Here is a 21,822-nt window from a genome sequence, read left to right on the forward strand (position 1 = left end):
ACACATAAACAAACAGAACAACACTAATTCCATTTTCCTGCTGTTTTCCGAGTGTACAACTTCCCACCTGTCTGGCCCGACACTGGTGGTTGATTGACTGTCGAGTTCTCCTGCTACCCGCTTCAGACCAGCTGCCCACGCCTCAGCTACCGCCACCTGCCTTGGACTAGCTGTCTACCCTACATTGATTCATGGACTCCTAACTATTACTACTAATACCACTATTAATATTAGTAGTATAATAACTCTGTAGGTAGTCTGACCAGAGGAGGATGGGTCCCATCTTGTGAGCCTTGGTTCCTCCCATGGTTTCTTCATCAGCTCTGAGGGAGTTTCTCCTTGCCACTGTTGCTCCTGGCTTGCTCACCTGGGGGTTTTAAATTCATGTCAAAACTTTGTCTTAATTGGAACTGTGTGAAGCTGCTTCGTGACAACATCAATTGTAAAAAGCACCACAAATAAATTTGATTTGACTTGCAGATGTTTTGGACCATAAGTAACATTTTAGTAATATAGTAGAGGACTAAGCTGCTAAAGCCTGAGGACGAATCTGTGACTGTGATGTTAATGCAAAATATGCATGGATCCAAAAGCTGATCTTACTGCTATCAAATGTTTCATTAGTATGTTTATATTTATTTATTTATGTTTGTTTATAGTTTATATTGTCCTCTCAGTGTCCACTAATTTCATTTAGTCACTGTTGGTCTCCCACCAGCGACCCCACTACTTTATTGGAAACCCATGTTTATTATTAAAACCTGTATGTACGTTTTTTTGCATTGACTCTGATTTTGAAGGACACTCCTGTGTGTGTGGTAATAAAACCTCACAGAGCCTAGCAGTAAACGTGGTAAGCCCTAGCAGCTAACAGCTCAAGGTTAGAGCAGGCCATAGCCTGAGTAGGAGGCAGTAGGAGACCTTTCTGAAGTAGCAAAAGCACCTAGGAGCCATACATCACACAGATTTTGACGGTCACCCAGCATCACAGCTGGACGCTGGCCTTCAGTGGGATACCACAGTGCCTGACTCTGGAAGGAAAAGTGCTCCAGGTGATCCTGGACCTGTTGGCAGAGTAGCATGGCGATTTAGCAGTTTTGGCCATCAAATTGACTTTGTTAGACGTTCACAGTGAAGGTGGTACATATTAAACTCCTTTTACAGCTCAACTACTATCTTTTTAAATCCAGCCATTAAGATGAGTTCAGTTTATTTTCAGGACTTTGTTCAGTGATGCATTTTAGTTTTCCTCAGTCATAAAAACACAATGGTCATCTTTTCCCAACAGCCAGGAACCTCAGCCTAGATTGAGGTGTGCAAACCCAATAATGAGAGCACACATACATTAACAGTAAACAGGTGAAATGTAGACGTCATGTTGACATACCAACAGAACACAAACATTTATTTAACTAGAAAAGAAAATTTGTTTAGTTAGTTATTCATAACTAACCGCATGCTTATGCTTAAACAAACAAATAGAAATTCACATGTGAAGCTTCACACTTCAGCCAAATCATAACATTGTACATCACGAGCTGTTCTGAAAACAAAGTGTAACATCTATAAATCAGTATCGCATGTGTAGAAGCACAAAACTGCATAAGATAATGAGTTCAGACTACACCGGATGTGATCCACACATGAATAAGAAGCTAAAAAGCTAGGAGGTCTGCGTATTGATACAGTATTATAGACTATATTGTATATAATAATATTATAACTCAAAGAACATTTTACATTTCACCGAATATACAAGTACATAGTATCAAGTATAAGTAGAAATATGGACTGAGTACTTGTACTTTTACTTGAGTAGCATATTTATTTATTTATTTATTTAATTTATTTAACCAAGAGCATATTTAATTGTATTAAACATTTGATCCAATACAGAAATACCATACCAAGGATCAGAACCAACTTTTCCCATAAGGGGAGAACAGCTTGTTGGGAGGGAGAAAATATGAACGATAAAAGACAATAATATACCACAAACAGAGAAACAGTGAAAAGATCTGTTACTGTACGTCTTTCAAACTGATTAGTACTGACCGCATTTCTGTCAGATGCTGTTTTGTGTGATCAGCCTCCCGACCTGATATACAAGCTCTGAATCTGACAGAGATTAATATAGAAAGTACAACTGGAACTGGCTGTTTTCCCATGATTCATCACCAGCGTGGTGCTGTGGCAAAGCTACCACACTCTTGTTAGATGATAAGATCACTGTGTATACCTGACATCGGTTACTTCTGTGAGCTTTTTGATGGAATCAGAGTCCTTTATATAATCTTACACACCGTCCAAACCACTTTTCTATCAGTGACCGAAGTGAGAAGAAGATCAAACTCCAGTAAATCGGCTCAGCACTGTAAAATACTGGAGATCCTAAAGAAGAAAGTGTTCTCTATGGGATTGTTGTGCTGTAGAGACGAGTCAAGTATTACTGCTGTTACTATAAAAACCTGTGGGAAAGTGTTGACTTATGTCCCAACTTGATCTTGCTTGAGGTCGATTACTTTGAGTTTTATATCTAATAAGTGGTTCAGTCTTGTCGCTTAAAGTATTTACAGTATTTCTAATCTGAAATCTTGAAAATGGTACCTTTTGAAAAGGTGAAAGTCAGTCCAGTAGCATCCTGTGACTATCAGAAGGACTAATCCACAGAATGGTCGTACTGAAAAGGAGGTCTTCATGCAACAGAGGGCTTATCTTCTCTTTCCAGCAGGATTCAAATACAAGCAGATGAAGTTCTGTCCATGGGTCAAAACGGTGGTCCTGTGAACGCTGGTTATTTCACACTGCAGTAGATCACTGAGGGGTCCTCAAGTGTGGATCTAGCAGCCCTGCGTTAACAGAACAAACAGGGTGACCTACCAGAAACCATTACTTGAACATAATTCAGTTCAGGGTGAAGCTCTGTTAGAAAGGGCTCAATCAGTTTAGGAAGGTTGGGTTCTCTCACCTGTTGGCAGCACCAGTGCGACTAAACCTCACACTCGCATACTGAGCGTCCACTTCAGTCTTCTGTACTACTTTATCACTGCGGTGCTGGACGCTGGCGTACTGAACCTCCTCATCAGCCCCAAAGGCAGAAGCTGTCCCTGCAGAGCTCTCGGCATTCCTGGGGTTTCTGGGTTTACGGGGTCCAACACTGGCATAATGAACATCGTCCTGATTGGACGGATCTGGATCAGGTGCTGCGTCACTGGTTGCAGGTCTTACGGCCACATTACTGTAGAGATTTTCCTGCAGTCAGAAATAACGACGTGATGGGTCAATAATTATCTCATACACTGAGACTCAATAAACGAATTGTGTTCATGCCTGTTTAGGTGATAATAACACTTGTACTTGTTGTCTTTTAGAGTGATTTGATGTGCATCTGTGTGCCACTCTGAACTAGAGATGAGCATTTCTGGATTTTATTCATCCTTTTTTTTTTCCTTTGGCAATATTAGCATATGTACACCATAAAGAGGAAACAATCAAAGTGAATATAGACATAAAACTGTCTCTCATATTTATTCTTCTTAAAACTAAAACAACAAGGTCACTATTTTAAAGTTTTACTGTTTTGATGTTGTAACTGACTTGCCTGTGTCTGGTCTGCATCATCAGCTGAATTGTCTCTTCTCTTTCTCCTGAAAAGTAACAGTATAAAGATGAATAATATTAATATGAACAATAATATTGTGCAACAATTACAACAGATTATTTTTTTCACTGACACATTAAGAAAAACTAGTTCCAGTGCTTCAATAAACTTTAAATATATGTTTACTTACCTTACACAAAATACAGCAATGATAAGAGATAAACATCCACATCCAGCTGTGACTCCAATAACTGCATATAGAGCTGAATTCCAGACCCCTGTGTGCAGATGAGTGTTAAAGTTTAAAGTGATGCTAATTATTATGAATGTTAGTAAATGTTATTCAGGCTGTGTTTTCCATCAATAACACCTTTTACAGTCACTGCAGCTGATTTCTGAGATCCGTGTTCATTCTGAGCCTCACAGTAGTAGGATCCTCTCTGTGGAGCCATGTAACTGTGTCCAGATCCTACAGGTGAGCTTCCACCTTCTTTAAACCAGGTGTAGTTCTGCACAGGTGGGTTTGCATCACTGCTGCAGGTCAGATTCACTGAACTGCCCTCTGCTGTTTCACTAGAGGGACTGATGGACACTGAGACGCTCTTTGGAGGATCTAGAAGTCACAGAAGAACTGCATGATGTAGTCATCACATGATAGTAAATGTTTATAAAAGAGAATTTCTACAAAATAATGAACAACTGGAACAAATAAACACAAACTCACACAAAACATTCAGAGTTAGAGCTTCAGAGAGTTTCTCTCCATGTTCATTACTGGACCTGCACTTGTATTCTCCACTGTCCACAGAGCTGATCTTCTTCATTGTGTAAGTCTCTCCTTTTCCTACTGATGATGTTCCTTTAATCCAGGTGTAGTTCTGCACAGGTGGGTTTGCATCACTGCTACAGGTCAGATTCACTGACCTGCCCTCCACTATTTCACCAGAGGGACTGACAGACACTGAGACGCTCTTTGGACCATCTAGAGGTAGAAAGACTCATCACACTTTATGGAGGTGCTTTTCTGTTTAATTAGTCAAACTATAAATGTAGTGTAGAAATATGTTTTATATGTTTTATTACAGACGCACATCATTCAGTTCAGCGTATGAAGATCACTGTTCTTCCAGCTTTTAGATCAGTTTTACCAAAGACTCTGAATGAAACTTTCCCAAATGTTTCTTGGTTCTTTAAGGATCAATAAAAAACTAATGACTTCATGAGTTCAATCAGACTTACACAGTTAAGGTGGGTGATGGTCTTTACTAAAGCCTCCTTAATTAAAGTAAAATACTGGACAAAGTGCTCTGGTGACTCGAGTCCCTGACTCAGATCTGACTCATGACTGTCTGATGTGCACGTCTGGATCTTTTCCTCAGTTTAAAACTGAAATATAAACTATTATTACTGCATTATATATACAGACTAACACATAACATAGGAAGCGTCAGGAGGAGAGTAGAGAGGTTTTCATGCTCTTACAGCAAAACTTTAGCTAATCCCAAAGTCCTTCATGAGCTCAGGAGTGTTAGAGCAGGAAAACATGAAAACATTCAGTGAACAGAATCTGCAGGACTGAGATTATTAACTATAGTTTCACAGTTAAAGTGTGTGAGTTCTGTCTGTACAGATATTACAGTGCCATCCTAATGGATATTTACTGCAGGTACTCAGTGATATATTACTGTCTAAAGAGATCAGCTGCTGGGCTGAGCTTCATCACAGACAGTTCAGCATGAAGCCTCAGCTTAGTTTGTGTTCTGAGACTGAATGAATGAATCTGCACTTACACCTCACATTAAGAGTGACCTCAGGAGAGTAAAGGTTCTTACTCCATACAGCACAGTCATAACTGCCTGCATCCTCCCTGCTGACCGGCTGCAGGTGGAGCTGGTCAGTCTTGGAGGATAAATAACCTCCATTTCTGTACCAGGTGAATGTTGGTCTGTCAGACAGACTGAAGCTGGTTTTACATGTGAGAGTGACTTCATCTCCCTCTATCACTCTCTCAGGAACCTCCACCTGGAGATCTGAGAACCAGAGAAAACAAACTCACACTGTGGAGACTCACACTCGCTGAGTCAGCTGGGTAAATCTAAATCATGAAGCTGGCAGCAGCTCAGATTTGACCACTGGACATAACATATAAATCTACAGTGATCTGAGGGAGATTAACCGTTATTACACATTAGCACATTAGCAGTGTGAATTTCCCCTGTTGTGGGTCTAATAAAGGATTATCTGATCAGTGAGATCAGACTCTGACTCTGAACTGCTTTATAAATTGTGGTTCTCCAGTTCTAAGCAGTGATTTCTCAGGTGTGATTTGAAGAACTGATGTAATGTATTTCAGAACTGTTGGAGGAATCCTGTACAGCAGGGGGCGCCAAGTATTTCAGCACTTTCACAAAATTCTGCAGTAAAGCTGATTAACGATAATTTAAACAATGGTTTTATTTGATTGAGGAGGATTTACTCACACAAAACATTCAGAGTTAGAGCTTCAGAGAGTTTCTCTCCATGTTCATTACTGGACCTGCACTTGTATTCTCCACTGTCCACAGAGCTGATCTTCTTCATTGTGTAAGTTTTTCCTTTTCCTACTGATGATGTTCCTTTAATCCAGTTATATTCCACAGGTGGGTTTCCATCACTGCTGCAGGTCAGAGTCACTGAACTGCCCTCCACTATTTCACCAGAGGGACTGATGGACACTGAGATGCTCTTTGGACCATCTAGAGGTAGAAAGACACGTCACACTTTATGGAGGTGCTTTTCTGTTTAATTAGTCAAACTATAAATGTAGTGTAGAAATATGTTTTATATGTTTTATTACAGACACACATCATTCAGTTCAGCGTATGAAGATCACTGTTCTTCCAGCTTTTAGATCAGTTTTACCAAAGACTCTGAATGAAACTTTCCCAAATGTTTCTTGGTTCTTTAAGGATCAATAAAAAACTAATGACTTCATGAGTTCAATCAGACTTACACAGTTAAGGTAGGTGATGGTCTTTACTAAAGCCTCTTTAATTAAACTAAAACCCCTGACAAAATGCTCTGGTGACCCGAGTCACTGACTCAGACTTGACTCATGACTGTCTGATGTGCACGTCTGGATCTTTTCCTCAGTTTACAACTGAAATATAAACTATTATTACTGCATTATATATACAGACTAACACATAACATAGGAAGCGTCAGGAGGAGAGTAGAGAGGTTTTCATGCTCTTACAGCAAAACTTTAGCTAATCCCAAAGTCCTTCATGAGCTCAGGAGTGTTAGAGCAGGAAAACATGAAAACATTCAGTGAACAGAATCTGCAGGACTGAGATTATTAACTATAGTGTCACAGTTAAAGTGTGTGAGTTCTGTCTGTACAGATATTACAGTGCCATCCTAATGGATATTTACTGCAGGTACTCAGTGATATATTACTGTCTAAAGAGATCAGCTGCTGGGCTGAGCTTCATCACAGACAGTTCAGCACAAAGCCTCAGCTTAGTTTGTGTTCTGAGACTGAATGAATGAATCTGTACTTACATCTCACATTAAGAGTGACCTCAGGAGAGCGAAGACCCAGTACAGCACAGCGATACCTGTCCTTATTATCACTGCTGACCGGCTGCAGGTGGAGCTGGTCAGTCCTGGAGGATAAATAATGTCCATTTCTGTACCAGGTGAATGTTGGTCTGTAAGACAGACTGAAGCTGGTTTTACATGTGAGAGTGACTTCATCTCCCTCTATCACTCTCTCAGGAACCTCCACCTGGAGATCTGAGAACCAGAGAAAACAAACTCACACTGTGGAGACTCACACTCGCTGAGTCAGCTGGGTAAATCTAAATCATGAAGCTGGCAGCAGCTCAGATTTGACCACTGGACATAACATATAAATCTACAGTGATCTGAGGGAGATTAACCGTTATTACACATTAGCACATTAGCAGTGTGAATTTCCCCTGTTGTGGGACTAATAAAGGATTATCTGATCAGTGAGATCAGACTCTGACTCTGAACTGCTGTATAAATTGTGGTTCTCCAGTTATAAGCAGTGATTTCTCATGTGTGCAGTGAAGACCTAATGCAATCTATTTCAGTTCAGCGTATGAAGATCACTGTTCTTCCAGCTTTTAGATCAGTTTTACCAAAGACTCTGAATGAAACTTTCCCAAATGTTTCTTGGTTCTTTAAGGATCAATAAAAAAACTAATGACTTCATGAGTTCAATCAGACTTACACAGTTAAGGTAGGTGATGGTCTTTACTAAAGCCTCCTTAATTAAAGTAAAACACTGGACAAAGTGCTCTGGTGACTCGAGTCACTGACTCAGATCTGACTCATGACTGTCTGATGTGCACGTCTGGATCTTTTCCTCAGTGTAAAACTGAAATATAAACTATTATTACTGCATTATATATACAGACTAACACATAACATAGGAAGCGTCAGGAGGAGAGTAGAGAGGTTTTCATGCTCTTACAGCAAAACTTTAGCTAATCCCAAAGTCCTTCATGAGCTCAGGAGTGTTAGAGCAGGAAAACATGAAAACATTCAGTGAACAGAATCTGCAGGACTGAGATTATTAACTATAGTTTCACAGTTAAAGTGTGTGAGTTCTGTCTGTACAGATATTACAGTGCCATCCTAATGGATATTTACTGCAGGTACTCAGTGATATATTACTGTCTAAAGAGATCAGCTGCTGGGCTGAGCTTCATCACAGACAGTTCAGCACGAAGCCTCAGCTTAGTTTGTGTTCTGAGACTGAATGAATGAATCTGTACTTACATCTCACATTAAGAGTGACCTCAGGAGAGCGAAGACCCAGTACAGCACAGCGATACCTGTCTGCATCCTCCCTGCTGACCGGCTGCAGGTGGAGCTGGTCAGTCCTGGAGGATAAAGGATGTCCCTTTCTGTACCAGGTGAATGTTGGTCTGACTGTCAGACTGCAGGTGGTTTTACATGTGAGAGTGACTTCATCTCCCTCTATCACTCTCTCAGGAACCTCCACCTGGAGATCTGAGAACCAGAGAAAACAAACTCACATTGTGGAGACTCACACTCACTGAGTCAGCTGGGTAAATCTAAATCATGAAGCTGGCAGCAGCTCAGATTTGACCACTGGACATAACATATAAATCTACAGTGATCTGAGGGAGATTAACCGTTATTACACATTAGCACATTAGCAGTGTGAATTTCCCCTGTTGTGGGTCTAATAAAGGATTATCTGATCAGTGAGATCAGACTCTGAACGGCTGGAGAGGGAGGGTGTGTTCAGTGTGTTTATAATCTCTCGTATTAAAGTGTGTTTGTTTAAGGTATTTTATCAGTAGTTCCTTCACTCTAGTTTACATGAGCTTGTCTCCTGTGTTGGGGGAGAACTTTAGTCGTGGTGTTTGACCTGAAGGCTTTTAACTATATTTAACTAGGGACTGCAGCTCTTGTGCTGCCTGCATGCTTTGGTTGGGTGTTTTACCAGCACTAACTTTGTTTAGAGGAGACTTTGTCTCTGCCAGCATGAACCCCCGACCTAAGCTTACAAGAGCTCAAGGTCAGAGGGATGTGCAGCCCATAGAAGTCTACTCTGTCTAGCTCCTGGGTCAGAGGGTGTGGGTGAGGTTTTGTCCTTTGGTCTATTTTATTAGTTGTCTGGACTTCTAATCGTTTGATTGAAATGCAAACAAGAAATTTGAAGTAATTGGACTTTCAGTGTTAGTTAAATATCCCTGCTGACCACCAGTGAATGAAGTCCAGTGTCTTATTTCTGCTGATGGATCTTACCTGTGACTTAAAGATCAACTCCACCTGCACCTTGATACTGTCCTCCAGTTTGGTCTGTTAGAAATCTGAAGTAATATTTACTTTTATCAGTTTCTCTCACATTCCTCAGTCTGAGAGTGCAGTCGTGTTGTTTATCTCCGATATACTCAGCTCTGCCACTGTACTCTAACAGATCAGGAGGCTCTGAACCTTGACCCCACTGTTTGGTCCAGAAAGCTTTTTGGACAACGGGACCACTTGGATATGTGTAAGTGCAGCGCATGGTCACTGTAGACCCCTTTAGAGCACAGATATACTGATCTTTGTAATCCACACCCCACCCATCCTGAGCAACAACTCCTGCAACACAAAACACAGAAATGTGTAAATTCTCACTGTTTGGGTCTCAGTCAGTAAAAATGCTGCATAAAGTCTCCACTTCAGCTCATTTCTAAGACGGTTCATTTCAGCTGAGTTTGAATAATCAGCTGCACAAAAAGCACAATGTGACAAATCCACAGTGGATCTTGTAGCAGGGTGGAGTGTGTGTGAGTGTGTGGAGGGGAGGGGCAGCACGAGTGACCACAGTATCATATATAATAATAAACTCATAACTGTACAGAGTTCAGTGAGAAGTAGCAGCTCAGACTCACCAGAGATGAAGAGCAGAACCAGCAGAGAAACAGTCAGAGACATTCTGAGTGAGATCAGCAGGTCAGCCTGTGTGATCATATACAGTAAGAATGTAATACATGTAGAAAATCTTCATTTAGAGTCTGAAATGCTGTTTCAGATGTCAACATCTGTAAAAACACTCATGATTACAGAATAAGAGCTCTGAGTTCAGACGTGCAGTTACTTCTTTGTCTTTTACATTGTCTTTGTGTTGTTCTGTAGTTGGTGTCAGTCCATATTAGGACCTCCCAGTTAAAGCTGCTTTTTTCTGGAGAAAAAGAAAACGGCGTTTATTAAAATCGCTGCTGCTGCATCCTGTGGTGAACAAAATCCTCCAAAGATGAAATGTTTTGTCCTGTGTTCATGTTTCTCCTCACTGTGGCTGAATCCTCTGAACTGTGAAAGTATTTAGAAGTCAAATTGTGACTAAAGCTAAACTCTAAAAACACTGTCTTGTTTTTTGTTCTTGTCCAGTTGCTGAGTTCAGCCTGACGGGTCATTGTACTGGGTTATTTCCACAGTGCTGGATAGTTCTCTTCATATGGAGCTCAGCTGCTGGGTTAGTGACTGTCACAGTTGGCTGTTTACACAGGAGGGCACTATGGGCAGTGTGTGTATAACAACATCCACCAGCGTCTCAGCTGGTACTACACGTTGACCAGGGTTGGGACAGCTACTGAAAAATTACTAGTACTTTCCCAAAATGTGCAGCTGCTACAATTTAGCTGCTTTTCCAGAAAGAGTGGTGTCTACTTCTTAGCTACTTTGAAAGTTTTCGACTGTCAGAACGTTTGTGAATCTCCACCTGACACACCAAACAAGCTCAACTGACCGTGAACAAGACACTGCATTTAATCCTGTGCCAGAAAGAAACGACTGAAAAGCTGCAAATCTACAAACAGATCACCAAAAAGTCCAACCAATCAAACTTACACACCCAAAGGCGTGATATCCAACAACAATTAGGACTGAAGGCAAAGTCAATCATTCCAGATCTTTCCCAACAAAAACAACCGACAAACCAGGGAATTTTGTTCAAAGCTCTGTCAACTGTAGAAATAAAACCTTTCAGCAAGATACGCTGATCATAACGTTCTGACCACCTCCGTCTTTCAGCTCCACTTACTGTATAGCTGCACTTTGTAGCTCTACAGTTACAGACTGTAGTCCATCTGTTTCTCTGATACTCTGTTTGACCCCTTACACCGTGTTTATTGTCAGCACTGCAGTAACATTGATGTGGTCGTGGTGTGTTAGTGTGTGTTGCGCTGGTCTGAGTGGATCAGACACAGCAGTGCTGCTGGTGTTTTTAAACACCTCAGTGTCTCTGCTGGATTGAGAATAGTCCACCAACCGAAACACCAACAGCGTCCTGTGACTACTGATGAAGGACTAGAGGATGACCAACACAAACTGTGCAGCAGCAGATGAGCTGTCGTCTCTGACTTTACATCTACAAGGTGGACTGACAAGGTAGGAGTGTCTAATAGAGTGGACAGTGAGTGGACACAGTGTTTAAAATCTCCAGCAGCACTGCTGTGTCTGATCCACTCAGACCAGCACAACACACACTAACACACCACCACCATGTCAGTGTTACTGCTCTGCTCAGAATGACCCACCACCCAAATAGTACCTGCTCTGTGAGGGTCCATGGGGGTCCTGACCACTGAAGAACAGGGTAACAGAGTATCAGAGAAACAGATGGACTACAGTCTGTAACTGTAGAACTACAAAGTGCAGCTATACAGTAAGTGGAGCTGATAAGATGGACAGTGAGTGTAGAAACAAGGAGGTGGTCCTAATATTGTGTCTGATCGGTGTATGAACTGACATTCAGAGTCTTTATTAAACTTCAGCAACACTTTAACTTCAGGATCCTCATCAGTGACTGTGGCTCTGTTTGGGGTGAGAATCAGGCCTGAATAATCGCTCCACTGCTGCAGAGCATAATACAACATAATAATCCTCCTTTACTGTAAAATCATTATAACACACAGTTCTAACACAGTTTAACAATAAAAGATCTTAAAGGCTGGATTTAATGTAGAACTGCTAATTCACCCTTTAACCCTGAAGATCAGTGCAGACTGCTGGTCACCATAGCAACGCAGATAACGAAACGGCAAAGGGAGAGAAGACGAACATCGGTAATTTGGAGGTGAATGGACTTATTTACATTTATAATCAGTCTGATACATTTAATCTGCAGCAACTCACGAAACTTAAGTCAGCTTATCGTTCTCCTGCTTGGTTTGGTTGTTTTGACCGGGACGTCAGCAGAGTCTCACCATCTGGCTGCATCTGACAACCATGATGGTGAGACTCTTTCTTGCTACTCTGAGCACGAGTGAGGAATGAAAAGCAAAGGCTGCATTATACATAAACAGGAAGACCCAGAGCAGAGCATGAAATAGTCTCCTGGACTGGGGACCAAGTGTGAAGAAAGAGGAAAAGGTGGCAGACAATGAGAGAATAAGCTTGGACCATCAGGAAAAATCCGCTCACGCTTTTCGAGGAACTTTTCAAGTCCAGTGGCAGGGAAGGATCTGTCCATGCTTGCTGGATGAAGAGGAAAGCTGCCTTAAGCACATCCAAGATTTCATGTGCAGTAAGACTTTGTTGAGCCTGAGGATGCAGGAATGGCCCAGCTGTTAGAGTTAAATGATGTCATTGGTACCATCTTCTACTCCAAAGCTGGTGTAGATGGTAGGGTTGATCTGCGTAATGCACTTGGAGGCCAGGTTAATGTAAATGCTGATAGTACTGTGATTAGTGCTCCTCACACAAGCCACACAGCCACATCCAGCAAATCCTTCACCAGCTACTAATCTAGTTCATCCAACCACAGCTACTCCTGTCAAAGCTACACCTGGTACTGACACAGAGCTGCAGAAAATGCTTTCTAGTTATGCCGTTAGTAAGAAGGTACATGATCAGCCCCACCTCACCACCGACACTTCCATCACCATCACAGCCCGTATCACAACCCAGTGATGTTCAGCTAAACACTATTCAGACATAACACGTGATAGCATGGGCCCCCTTTGGGATCTTTCATTGCTTCAGCATCAACAGTTTAAGACTCAAGGTAGACAGATCAGTGACCAGGGCTCAGAAATGAGCTACAACAACAACATATGTACACAAATTAAAGAAGGTATTAAGGAGCAGTTCAGTGATGCTGAAATAGTGATGGGTGTTCTCAGAGGTATCAGGTCTGGAAATCTGAAGCCATGTTAACGCACAAGGATGACTAAACTGTTGAGGAGCTTAAAGACTCTCCAGTCCCACCTAGGTGGACAGAGTAATACCAAACTATTCCAAGAGCTCATGTGCACTAAGCAGCATGACAGTGAAATGCCACAGCAGTCCGTGTATTGTGTGATAGAACTCAAGCAAAAAATCTCACTCTCTTCTAAATAAAGTGAGACAGATGTTAAATACAGTGTGACCACATGATATTTTCCCTAACGTGGTCTACCAGGGCCTTGAGCATGAGGACGTTAACCAGGAGCCTAATCCCCTGCGCTTGGACTGGAAAGTGACTGATGAAGCCATCCTAAAACAAATGATGAAGATCACAAATGAGGTAAATGAGAAACAGTGGTGTTTGAGACTAGTTGTGTGCCAGAGATGTGTAGACATGCATAGCACATGGTATGAAGTTGCAGCTCAGATTGAAAAAGGAAGCTCACATTGATCATCCAACGTTGATTTGCTCCAGCTGAGAAGAGAGAGAAGCTGATGAACATAGAAGAGCTGCTGCAGAATCGATTGCCAAGCCAACAAACAGAACCATCATACCAGCACTGTCACAGTAGGGACCATGGAAATCATACAGCTGCTCTCCTTTCTGGTACAATAGCAAGACCCACTGAGAAGGCAAAGCCGATTGGGAGCTTCATCCAAGCTGGAAAACCTTCCATGCATTATGGTTCTTTTAGGACTGGTACAGAAACTGTCATGCCAGCAGGACAAGTACCCTTCCACTATGGGCCAATCAGAAACTCCAGTATGGGCCCATCAGAAACTCCTGTATGGACCCATCAGAAACTCCAGTATGGGCCCATCAGATACTCTTGAAGACAACGCAAAACTTGCAAAGCTAGAGTTGGAGAGGATCTACTGGAAATGCAGATCTTCAAGAAACCTTTTGTTACTTTTCTGATCCGTATTAGACAGTAATGCACAAGTTAAATACTGAATTGGAATCAAGCTCATTAATAGCTCATGTCAACCATATAGATTTGTGATCTTATCAGTAATTAATGTTCATCCACAATGCAAAGTATAACGTCCAGCTTTCTTTTATTCAGTGAAGTTACTTTTCTAAGCCCAAAATCAAACAGAATGGGTTTTAATCAACGTCCACCTCCAAAACATTTACAATTTCCTGAACTGACCTTGTTTAATGTTACATATTTATCCTGAGCCCAATTTAAAACTGAACTGCTTTTGTGTGATTTCTGAAAAGCCATGCAATAAAACCTCCATTCAGCTACCAGAGTGTCTCAGCGTTTCTCTTACATTAGAAATGACCACGAGGGACAAACAGCTCATAACAAAACATTACAAATGTATCAGTTCATTTTTCTCCCCATTAAACTTTCATACATAAAATACTTTCTACTCGTTTCACAAACAATAAGAATCTTTCCAACCTGCATTAGGCAACGTCCTTTCCCTGAAGCTGAAGAACGACTGCAGAGAGCAGGAGGGGCTCTGAAGATTTGAGCTGTTAAACTGTAAGTGGTTAAAAAGTGTTGCTGACTTTCTCAAATACGCTACCTGATCTCTTCCTCGTTTCACTGGATCTGTCATTGCTTCTGCTAAATTTCCTGCAGTCAAACCGCCGTGTGTGGTTTCCTTCTTTAGTTCCATGTAAACTCCACTTTATGTAGTCGTGATGTCTTGTTTCTTCATCTGATTAATTAAAATGAAAAATCACAGATTCTTGATGAAGCAGTCAAAAGTTCTGAGAAATGTTCTTCAGTGCAGAGGAATATCAGCAGTGACGTTAAGAACATCTTCAGCTTTTGACGCTCACTGTTCTTGTGGTCTGTAGTCAGCATGGTGGCCATTTCTCACACACATCTCATTAGCATGATCAGATGACACTGCTCAGAGTCTCTGATGCTAAAACCACAATCCAGCACAGACAAAAAAAAAAGGGTTATTATGGTTCTGCAGAAATAACTGCTGTGTGCTGATCAGACTGACAGAAAGAGGAACATACAGAACACTGAGCTCGAGGTCACCACTGGCCACATGCTGCACCATGATGGCTTCAACTCTACACACAAAGCCCTTAATGGATTTGGGTGGGCAGTACACCACAGGGCTAGTCCTCAGATGACCTGACACAGGCCCACTGTGGGTCTCTCCACACTGGGTCCACACCAGCTGGTCCACAGCGAGCCCTTAATGGATTTGGGTGGGCGGTGCACCACAGGGCTAGTCCACAGATGACCTGACACAGGCCCACTGTGGGTCATTTTATTATTTGGTTTTATGAAAGTCAGTGAGGTGTAAGTTTTACTAATGTATTATGTTTAAAATTCCATTGAAAAATCATAATTTCTTGTTAAAACATTAAAGAATTATTTTAAAACTCTTGAAAAGATAATTCAGTGCTGAAGAGTGTCAGCAGTGTCATGGGGAACATTTGGTTTGTGTTTCATATCTCAGTGAGTTAAGCAGCTGCAGTACAGCTTCCTGTTTTATTTTCATGGACACATCAGATACATAAAGACCCGGTGTGTTGTTTTTAATATCTAACAGGTAAATAAGAAACAAAGCTACTGTTACACTCAGATACAGAGTCCCCCCCCCCCCCCCCCCCCCCTCTCTCTCTCTCTCTCTCTCTCTCTCTCTCTGTCTCTCTGTCTCTGTCTCTCTCTCTCTCTCTCTCTATCACTCACTCTCTCTCACTCTCTCTCACTCTCTCTCTCTCTCTCTCTGTCTCTCTCTCTCTCTCTCTATCACTCCCTCTCTCTCACTCTCTCTATCACTCCCTCTCTCTCACTCTCTCTCACTCTCTCTCTCTCTCTCTCTCTCTCTCTCTCTCACACACACACACACACACATTCTCTCTCTCTCTCTCTCTCTCTCACACACACACACACACACACTCTCTCTCTCTCTTTCTCTCTCTCTCTCACACACACACACACATGCTCTCTCTCTCTCACACACACACACAAACACACACACATGGTCTCTCTCTCTCTTTCTCACACACTCTCTCTCACACACTCACACACACACACTCTCACACACATTCTCTCTCTCTCTCTCTCTCTCTCTCTCTCTCTCTCTCTCTCCCTCAATGATGATGATGTCAGAGTTGGTTTGTCATCTACTGCTGGTTAGTGCTGCCATCTAGAGGAATGTAGTTATAATTACAGGCGCCCTGGGCCATAAAGCCCATCACTGATTAATGAACATATTAAATGATGTACTTGGTAACTCACAGCCTTCAGTCAGGCGTTCATCTGGAAGCACAGAGAGTGATATAAATATGAAGAACGGTTGATGTTATTTAGCACAGAAATAGGAAGATGAACATTTTGAAGTGATTTAGAAGAAACTTTATTTTTAATATCAAACTCACAATAAAAGAAACCAAAGGCACATTAAATTACAGAAGAACTGTTGTAGCTTAATATTGCAGGACCTGTGTGAAATTAAAACAAGTGTGAGGAACCTGGATGGAGTCAAAACAAAGAAACTAATCCTGACCTGTTGAATCTTCACTGTAACTACAACCAAAACAAAAGAAAACAATCCTGACTTCAATGGACTGGTTTAACTACAATCCCTAGATACACTGATGTACAGAACAGACTTACAGAAAGTTTAACACAGTGCTAACAAACAATAACACAACAGAAATAAAACCAACATGTAATAATTAAAGTAACATCTTAAGTGTTAGATCATTTCACTGCCCACCAAATGTAAGGGGTTTATTTTCACTGCATAGTGAGCACATCATTAATGAGAAAAACAGCTTCAGCTTTATTTATACAGCACCTTTATATATTTAACTGGAGCTAACAAAAAAGTTCACACCAATTGCAGGACCCTATCAGTCTGAGAAGTAGTGCTTCCTCCAAGACATGAGAATCACCACATCTTTTCACACAACATCATTGGATCAGAGCTGGTTTATGGGGAGCCTGGCTTCTTCCTATTTCCCTTATTATATCAAATACATTACTACAAAGGGCACCTGTGAGCAAGTCCTCAATAAATGAGGGGGAATGGAGCTAAAAGTCTAAAAACAAGTTAAAATACTTTCTAATCACTCACCAGAACTTTTGTTTCATTTTAGATTAATCAAGTAGATGGATATACATCTAAAATATACTGTATATATTGTATGTATATATATATATATATATATATATATATATATATATATATATATATATATATATATATATATATATATATATAATGTATATAATTGTATTGTATATAATGGATATATTATAGCCTGCTCTGAAAACCAGCCATTAGGGGTGTACTTTGAGTACTTCTGGTGCCAGTCCCAAGCCCGGATAAATGGTGAGGGTTGCATCAGGAAGGGCATCCGGCATAAAACCTGTGCGAAAACTATCATGCGGATCACAAATATGATTGCCATACCGCATCAGTCGAGGCCTGGGTTAACAACGACCGCCTCCGTTGCTGTTGACCAGCAGGGTGCCGGTGGAAAGTGGACTACTGTAGGTCGAAGACCATCAAAGAGGAGAGGAGGAAGGCGGGTTAGACAGCAGCGAGAGAGAAGGAAAGGCAGGAGTGTGGAGGTTAGAGTAGGGTCTCTGAACATAGAGACAATGACTGGTAAAGGCAGAGAGCTTGCAGACATGATGGAGAGAAGGAAGGTAGATATTCTGTGTGTCCAGGAGACCAGATGGAAAGGAAGCAAGGCCAGGAACATTGGAGGTGGATTCAAACTGTTCTATCATGGTGTAGAGAGGAAGAGAAATGGAGTAGGGATAATCCTAAAGGAACAGCTTGGGAAAAGTGTTCTGGATATAAAGAGAGTGTCAGACAGGATCATGAGCCTGAAGTTGGAGGTTGATGGTGTGATTTTGAATGTGGTCAGTTCATATGCACCACCGGTTGGTTGTCAGTTAGAGGAGAAAGAGGAATTTTGGAGTAAGATGGATGAAGTGGTAGATGGTGTCCCTAGAGAGAAGAGATTAGTGATTGGTGCAGACTTCAATGGACATGTTGGTGAAGGGAACAGAGGGGATGAAGAGGTGCTGGGTATGTATGGTGTGAAAGACAGAAATGCGGAAGGTCAGATGGTTGTAGATTTTGCAAAGAGAATGGAAATGGCTGTGGTGAACACGTATTTTCAGAAGAGCGAAGAACACAGGGTGAATACAAGAGTTGAGGCAGGTGCACACATGTTCTTTATATAAGTACTTTTTTTTAAAACACATTTTTGCTCTATATACAACCCCAATTCCAATGAAGTTGGGACGTTGTGTAAAGCATAAATAAAAACAGAATATGATGATTTGCAAATCCTTTTCAACTGATATTCAATTGAATACACTACAAAGACAAGATATTTAATGTTCAAATGGATAAACTTTATTGTTTTTTACAAATATTCACTCATTTTGAATTTGATGCCTGCAACACGTACCAAAGAAGTCGGGACAGGGACGTGTTTACCACTGTGTTACATCACCTTTCCTTTTAACACTCAATAAGCGTTTGGGAACTGAGGACAATAATTGTTGAAGCTTTGTAGGTGGAATTCTTTCCCATTCCTGCTTGATGTACAGCTTCAGTTCCTCAGCAGTCCGGGGTCTCCGTTGTCGTATTTTGCGCTTCATAATGCTCCACACATTTTCAATGGGAGACCGGTCTGGACTGCAGGCAGGCCACTCTAGTACCCACACTCTTTTACTACGAAGCCACGCTGTTGTAACATGTGCAGAATGTGGCTTGGCATTGTCTTGCTGAAATAAGCAGGACGTCCCTGAAAAAGACGTTGCTTGGATGGCAGCAGATGCTGCTCCAAAACCTGTATGTACCGTTCAGCATTAATGGGGCCTTCACAGATGTGCAGGTTACTCCTGCCATGGGCACTAACACACCCCCACACCATCAGAGATGCTGGCTTTTGAACTTTGCGCTGATAACAATCCGGACAGTCTTTTTCCTCTTTGGCGCAGAGGACACGACGTCCATGATTTCCAAAAACAGTGTGAAATGTGGACTCGTCAGACCACAGGACACTTTTCCACTCTGCATCAGTCCATCTCAGATGAGCTCGGGCCCAGAGAAGCCGGTGGCGTTTCTGGGTGTTGTTGATATGTGGCTTCGCTTTGCATGGCAGAGTTTTAACTTGCACTTGTAGACGGAGCGACGAACTGAGTTCACTGACAGTGGTTTTCTGAAGTGTTCCTGAGCCCATGTGGTAATATCCGTTACAGAATGATGTGGGTTTTTAATGCAGTGCCGCCTGAGGGATCGAAGGTCACAGGCATTCAATGTTGGTTTTCTGCCTTGCTGCTTACTTGCAGAGATTTCTCCAGATTCTCTGGATCTTTTGATGATATTATGGACTGTAGATGATGAAATCCCTAAATTCCTTGCAGTTTCACGTTGAGAAACGTTGTTCTTAAACCGTTGGACTATTTGCTCACGCAGTTGTTCACAAAGTGGTGAACCTCGCCTTATCCTTGCTTGTGAACGACTCAGCCTTTCAGGGATGCTCCTTTTATACCCAATCATGACCTGTTTCCAATTAACCTGCTCACCTGTGGAATATTCCAAACAGGTGTTTTTTGAGCATTCCTCAACATTCCCCGTCTTTTGTTGCCCCGTCCCAATTTCTTTGGAACGTGTTGCAGGCATCAAATTCAAAGTGAGTAAATATTTGCAAAAAAAAAGTTTTTGAACATTAAATATCTTGTGTTTGTAGTGTATTCAATTGAATATACGTTGAAAAGGATTTGCGCATCATCGTATTTATAATCATGTTATACACAACGTCCCAACTTCATTGGAATTGGGGTTGTGTGTGTATATATATATATATATATATATATATATATATATATATATATATATATATATATATATATACACATAGCCCATAGCACCCATTAACAGAAGTGAAAACAAAGACTCACACACACACACACAAAGCACAATAGATGGCATCAGTATACAAAGAAGAAGTCTAAGAAAAAAAAGAAGAAGAAGAAGGGGAGGAATTGCTTGTGTGTGTGTGTGTGTGTGTGTGTGTGTGTGTGTGTGTGTGTGTGTGTGTGTGTGTCTTCGTCTTCACTTCTGTTTATATATGGGTTGTGTAAAAGCTGGTGTGAAGAGAAAACTTCATATATGCTTGTCAAGGTGTACATGAGTTCACTTATATGTACATTTTGGCACAATCCCTTACTTACATTTAGGGCATCATATGCGTTCGAAGAGAGGCAATTATTTATTATCACCCACCCCTAATTCTTCAGTGAAATGAAGCTGATGTACGCTATTCATCAGCTTCTTGTTCAATTTTTTCTCAAAAAACTACAAATGCAACTACAACTATTGATTTTTTTATGCTTGCTATGAAAAAAGGGCCGTGATATGCTAAAACAACATTAAAACATTAAATACTGTATTATCTATACCATGGGTATTTTTATTTTTTAAGAGAGAAAGTTCTCAGATTTGTGGGTTTCTTTGGTCTCTTGCATAGCCATCTTGCCAGTTTTCATAACACTCTGTTGGGAGTGTGTCTCTGAAAAACCTCCATTTGAATAGTAGGGCTAAGGGGTGAAATGAGATTGGGCCTTTGTCCAAAATGAAGGCAGCAGTAAATACAGAGAGGAGAGAATGAAGGAAGAGTGAAGAAAGATGTTTAAGTTGGAGTCCTGATTGAAGTAGATCAATCAAGAGTGTTTGCCTGAAGAAAAAGGGATGGGGAAGTTGGAACTCGACAGCCCAGACAAATGGAGATGTGCAGTTATATGACACCAAAGGTCACCTGTGACTGAAACATTGCTAATAGCATGGACCACTTTCACAAGCACAAATAACAGTTGGGATTCAATTTCTCACGGACTGGACAACTTTCAGGATGTAGGTGACATCAATATTCAGCCACTCGTGCATCACAGAATTGCGCAGTTCAGCCAGATTTTGTGGATGCTGTTACTGGCGTCTTACTCGTTGTTTGAGGTCATCCCACAGATTTCAGCCAGTCCAGATGTGCGAATGCTCATGAATGTTAATAGTGCCAATCAGTCTCATTTGCAGCCCTATGAACATGAGAGTTATGCTTCTTTTGAAGATGCTGAACAAAAGGGAACACCTGGTTGTCCAGTAGCTTAGTGTAGGTGCTGTGGTTCAAATTTACTGTCAACTCAAAAAAAGGACCCATTTCCACATAATTAAAATCTGTTTCGTCATTTGGACATAATTCTTATGAGAATTTCCTGTAGACTGGGATTTTTGCCACTGCTGGTATACAATGACCGTATGACCATTTGACTGTGTTTCGATACACCTGCAAATGTTTAATTTGCTGAAAATGTAGGACACGTAAACATTAGACATGAGACACAATCTAAAACCTCAACACATCATTGAGTTCAAGAGGAGGAGGTACGAGTTTCTGAACAGTTTAAACAGAGATTAAACAACCGTCATCTGTTCATTGATAGTCAGATGTGGTCATTGTATTCTCTCTCTCTCTCTCTCTCTCTCTCTCTCTCTCTCTCTCTCTCTCTCATCAT

The 21,822-nt window shown here is 41.3% G+C and overlaps 1 protein-coding gene across 1 annotated transcript; it reads right to left on the bottom strand.

Annotated features, from left to right (window-relative positions):
• Nucleotides 1-2,499: 2,499 nt before the first annotated feature.
• On the bottom strand, nt 2,500-10,066 carry LOC108414819 (B-cell receptor CD22-like). The gene is made up of 11 exons (XM_037543293.1): nt 10,024-10,066; nt 9,581-9,730; nt 8,393-8,626; nt 7,145-7,378; nt 6,082-6,336; nt 4,326-4,583; nt 3,972-4,214; nt 3,792-3,879; nt 3,602-3,647; nt 2,969-3,252; nt 2,500-2,849 (listed from the first exon to the last, which is right to left on the bottom strand). The coding sequence occupies exons 1-11, from the start codon at nt 10,064-10,066 to the stop codon at nt 2,795-2,797; spliced, it is 1,890 nt and encodes a 629-aa protein (XP_037399190.1). The 3' UTR covers nt 2,500-2,794.
• Between the last annotated feature and the right edge of the window lie 11,756 nt (nt 10,067-21,822).

The sequence above is a fragment of the Pygocentrus nattereri genome, chromosome 12, assembly GCF_015220715.1.
Source record: "Pygocentrus nattereri isolate fPygNat1 chromosome 12, fPygNat1.pri, whole genome shotgun sequence".
Classification (NCBI taxonomy): Eukaryota; Metazoa; Chordata; class Actinopteri; order Characiformes; family Serrasalmidae; genus Pygocentrus; species Pygocentrus nattereri.

Excerpts from the sequence above, each read along its gene's own strand:
- LOC108414819 (XM_037543293.1), bottom strand. The coding sequence starts at position 10,066 with ATGTCTCTGACTGTTTCTCTGCTGGTTCTGCTCTTCATCTCTG. Across the intron at positions 9,731-10,023 it reads GGTTCTGCTCTTCATCTCTG|GAGTTGTTGCTCAGGATGGG; the intron begins GTGAGTCTGAGC and ends TTTGTGTTGCAG. Across the intron at positions 8,627-9,580 it reads GACCAAACAGTGGGGTCAAG|ATCTCCAGGTGGAGGTTCCT; the intron begins GTTCAGAGCCTC and ends TCTGGTTCTCAG.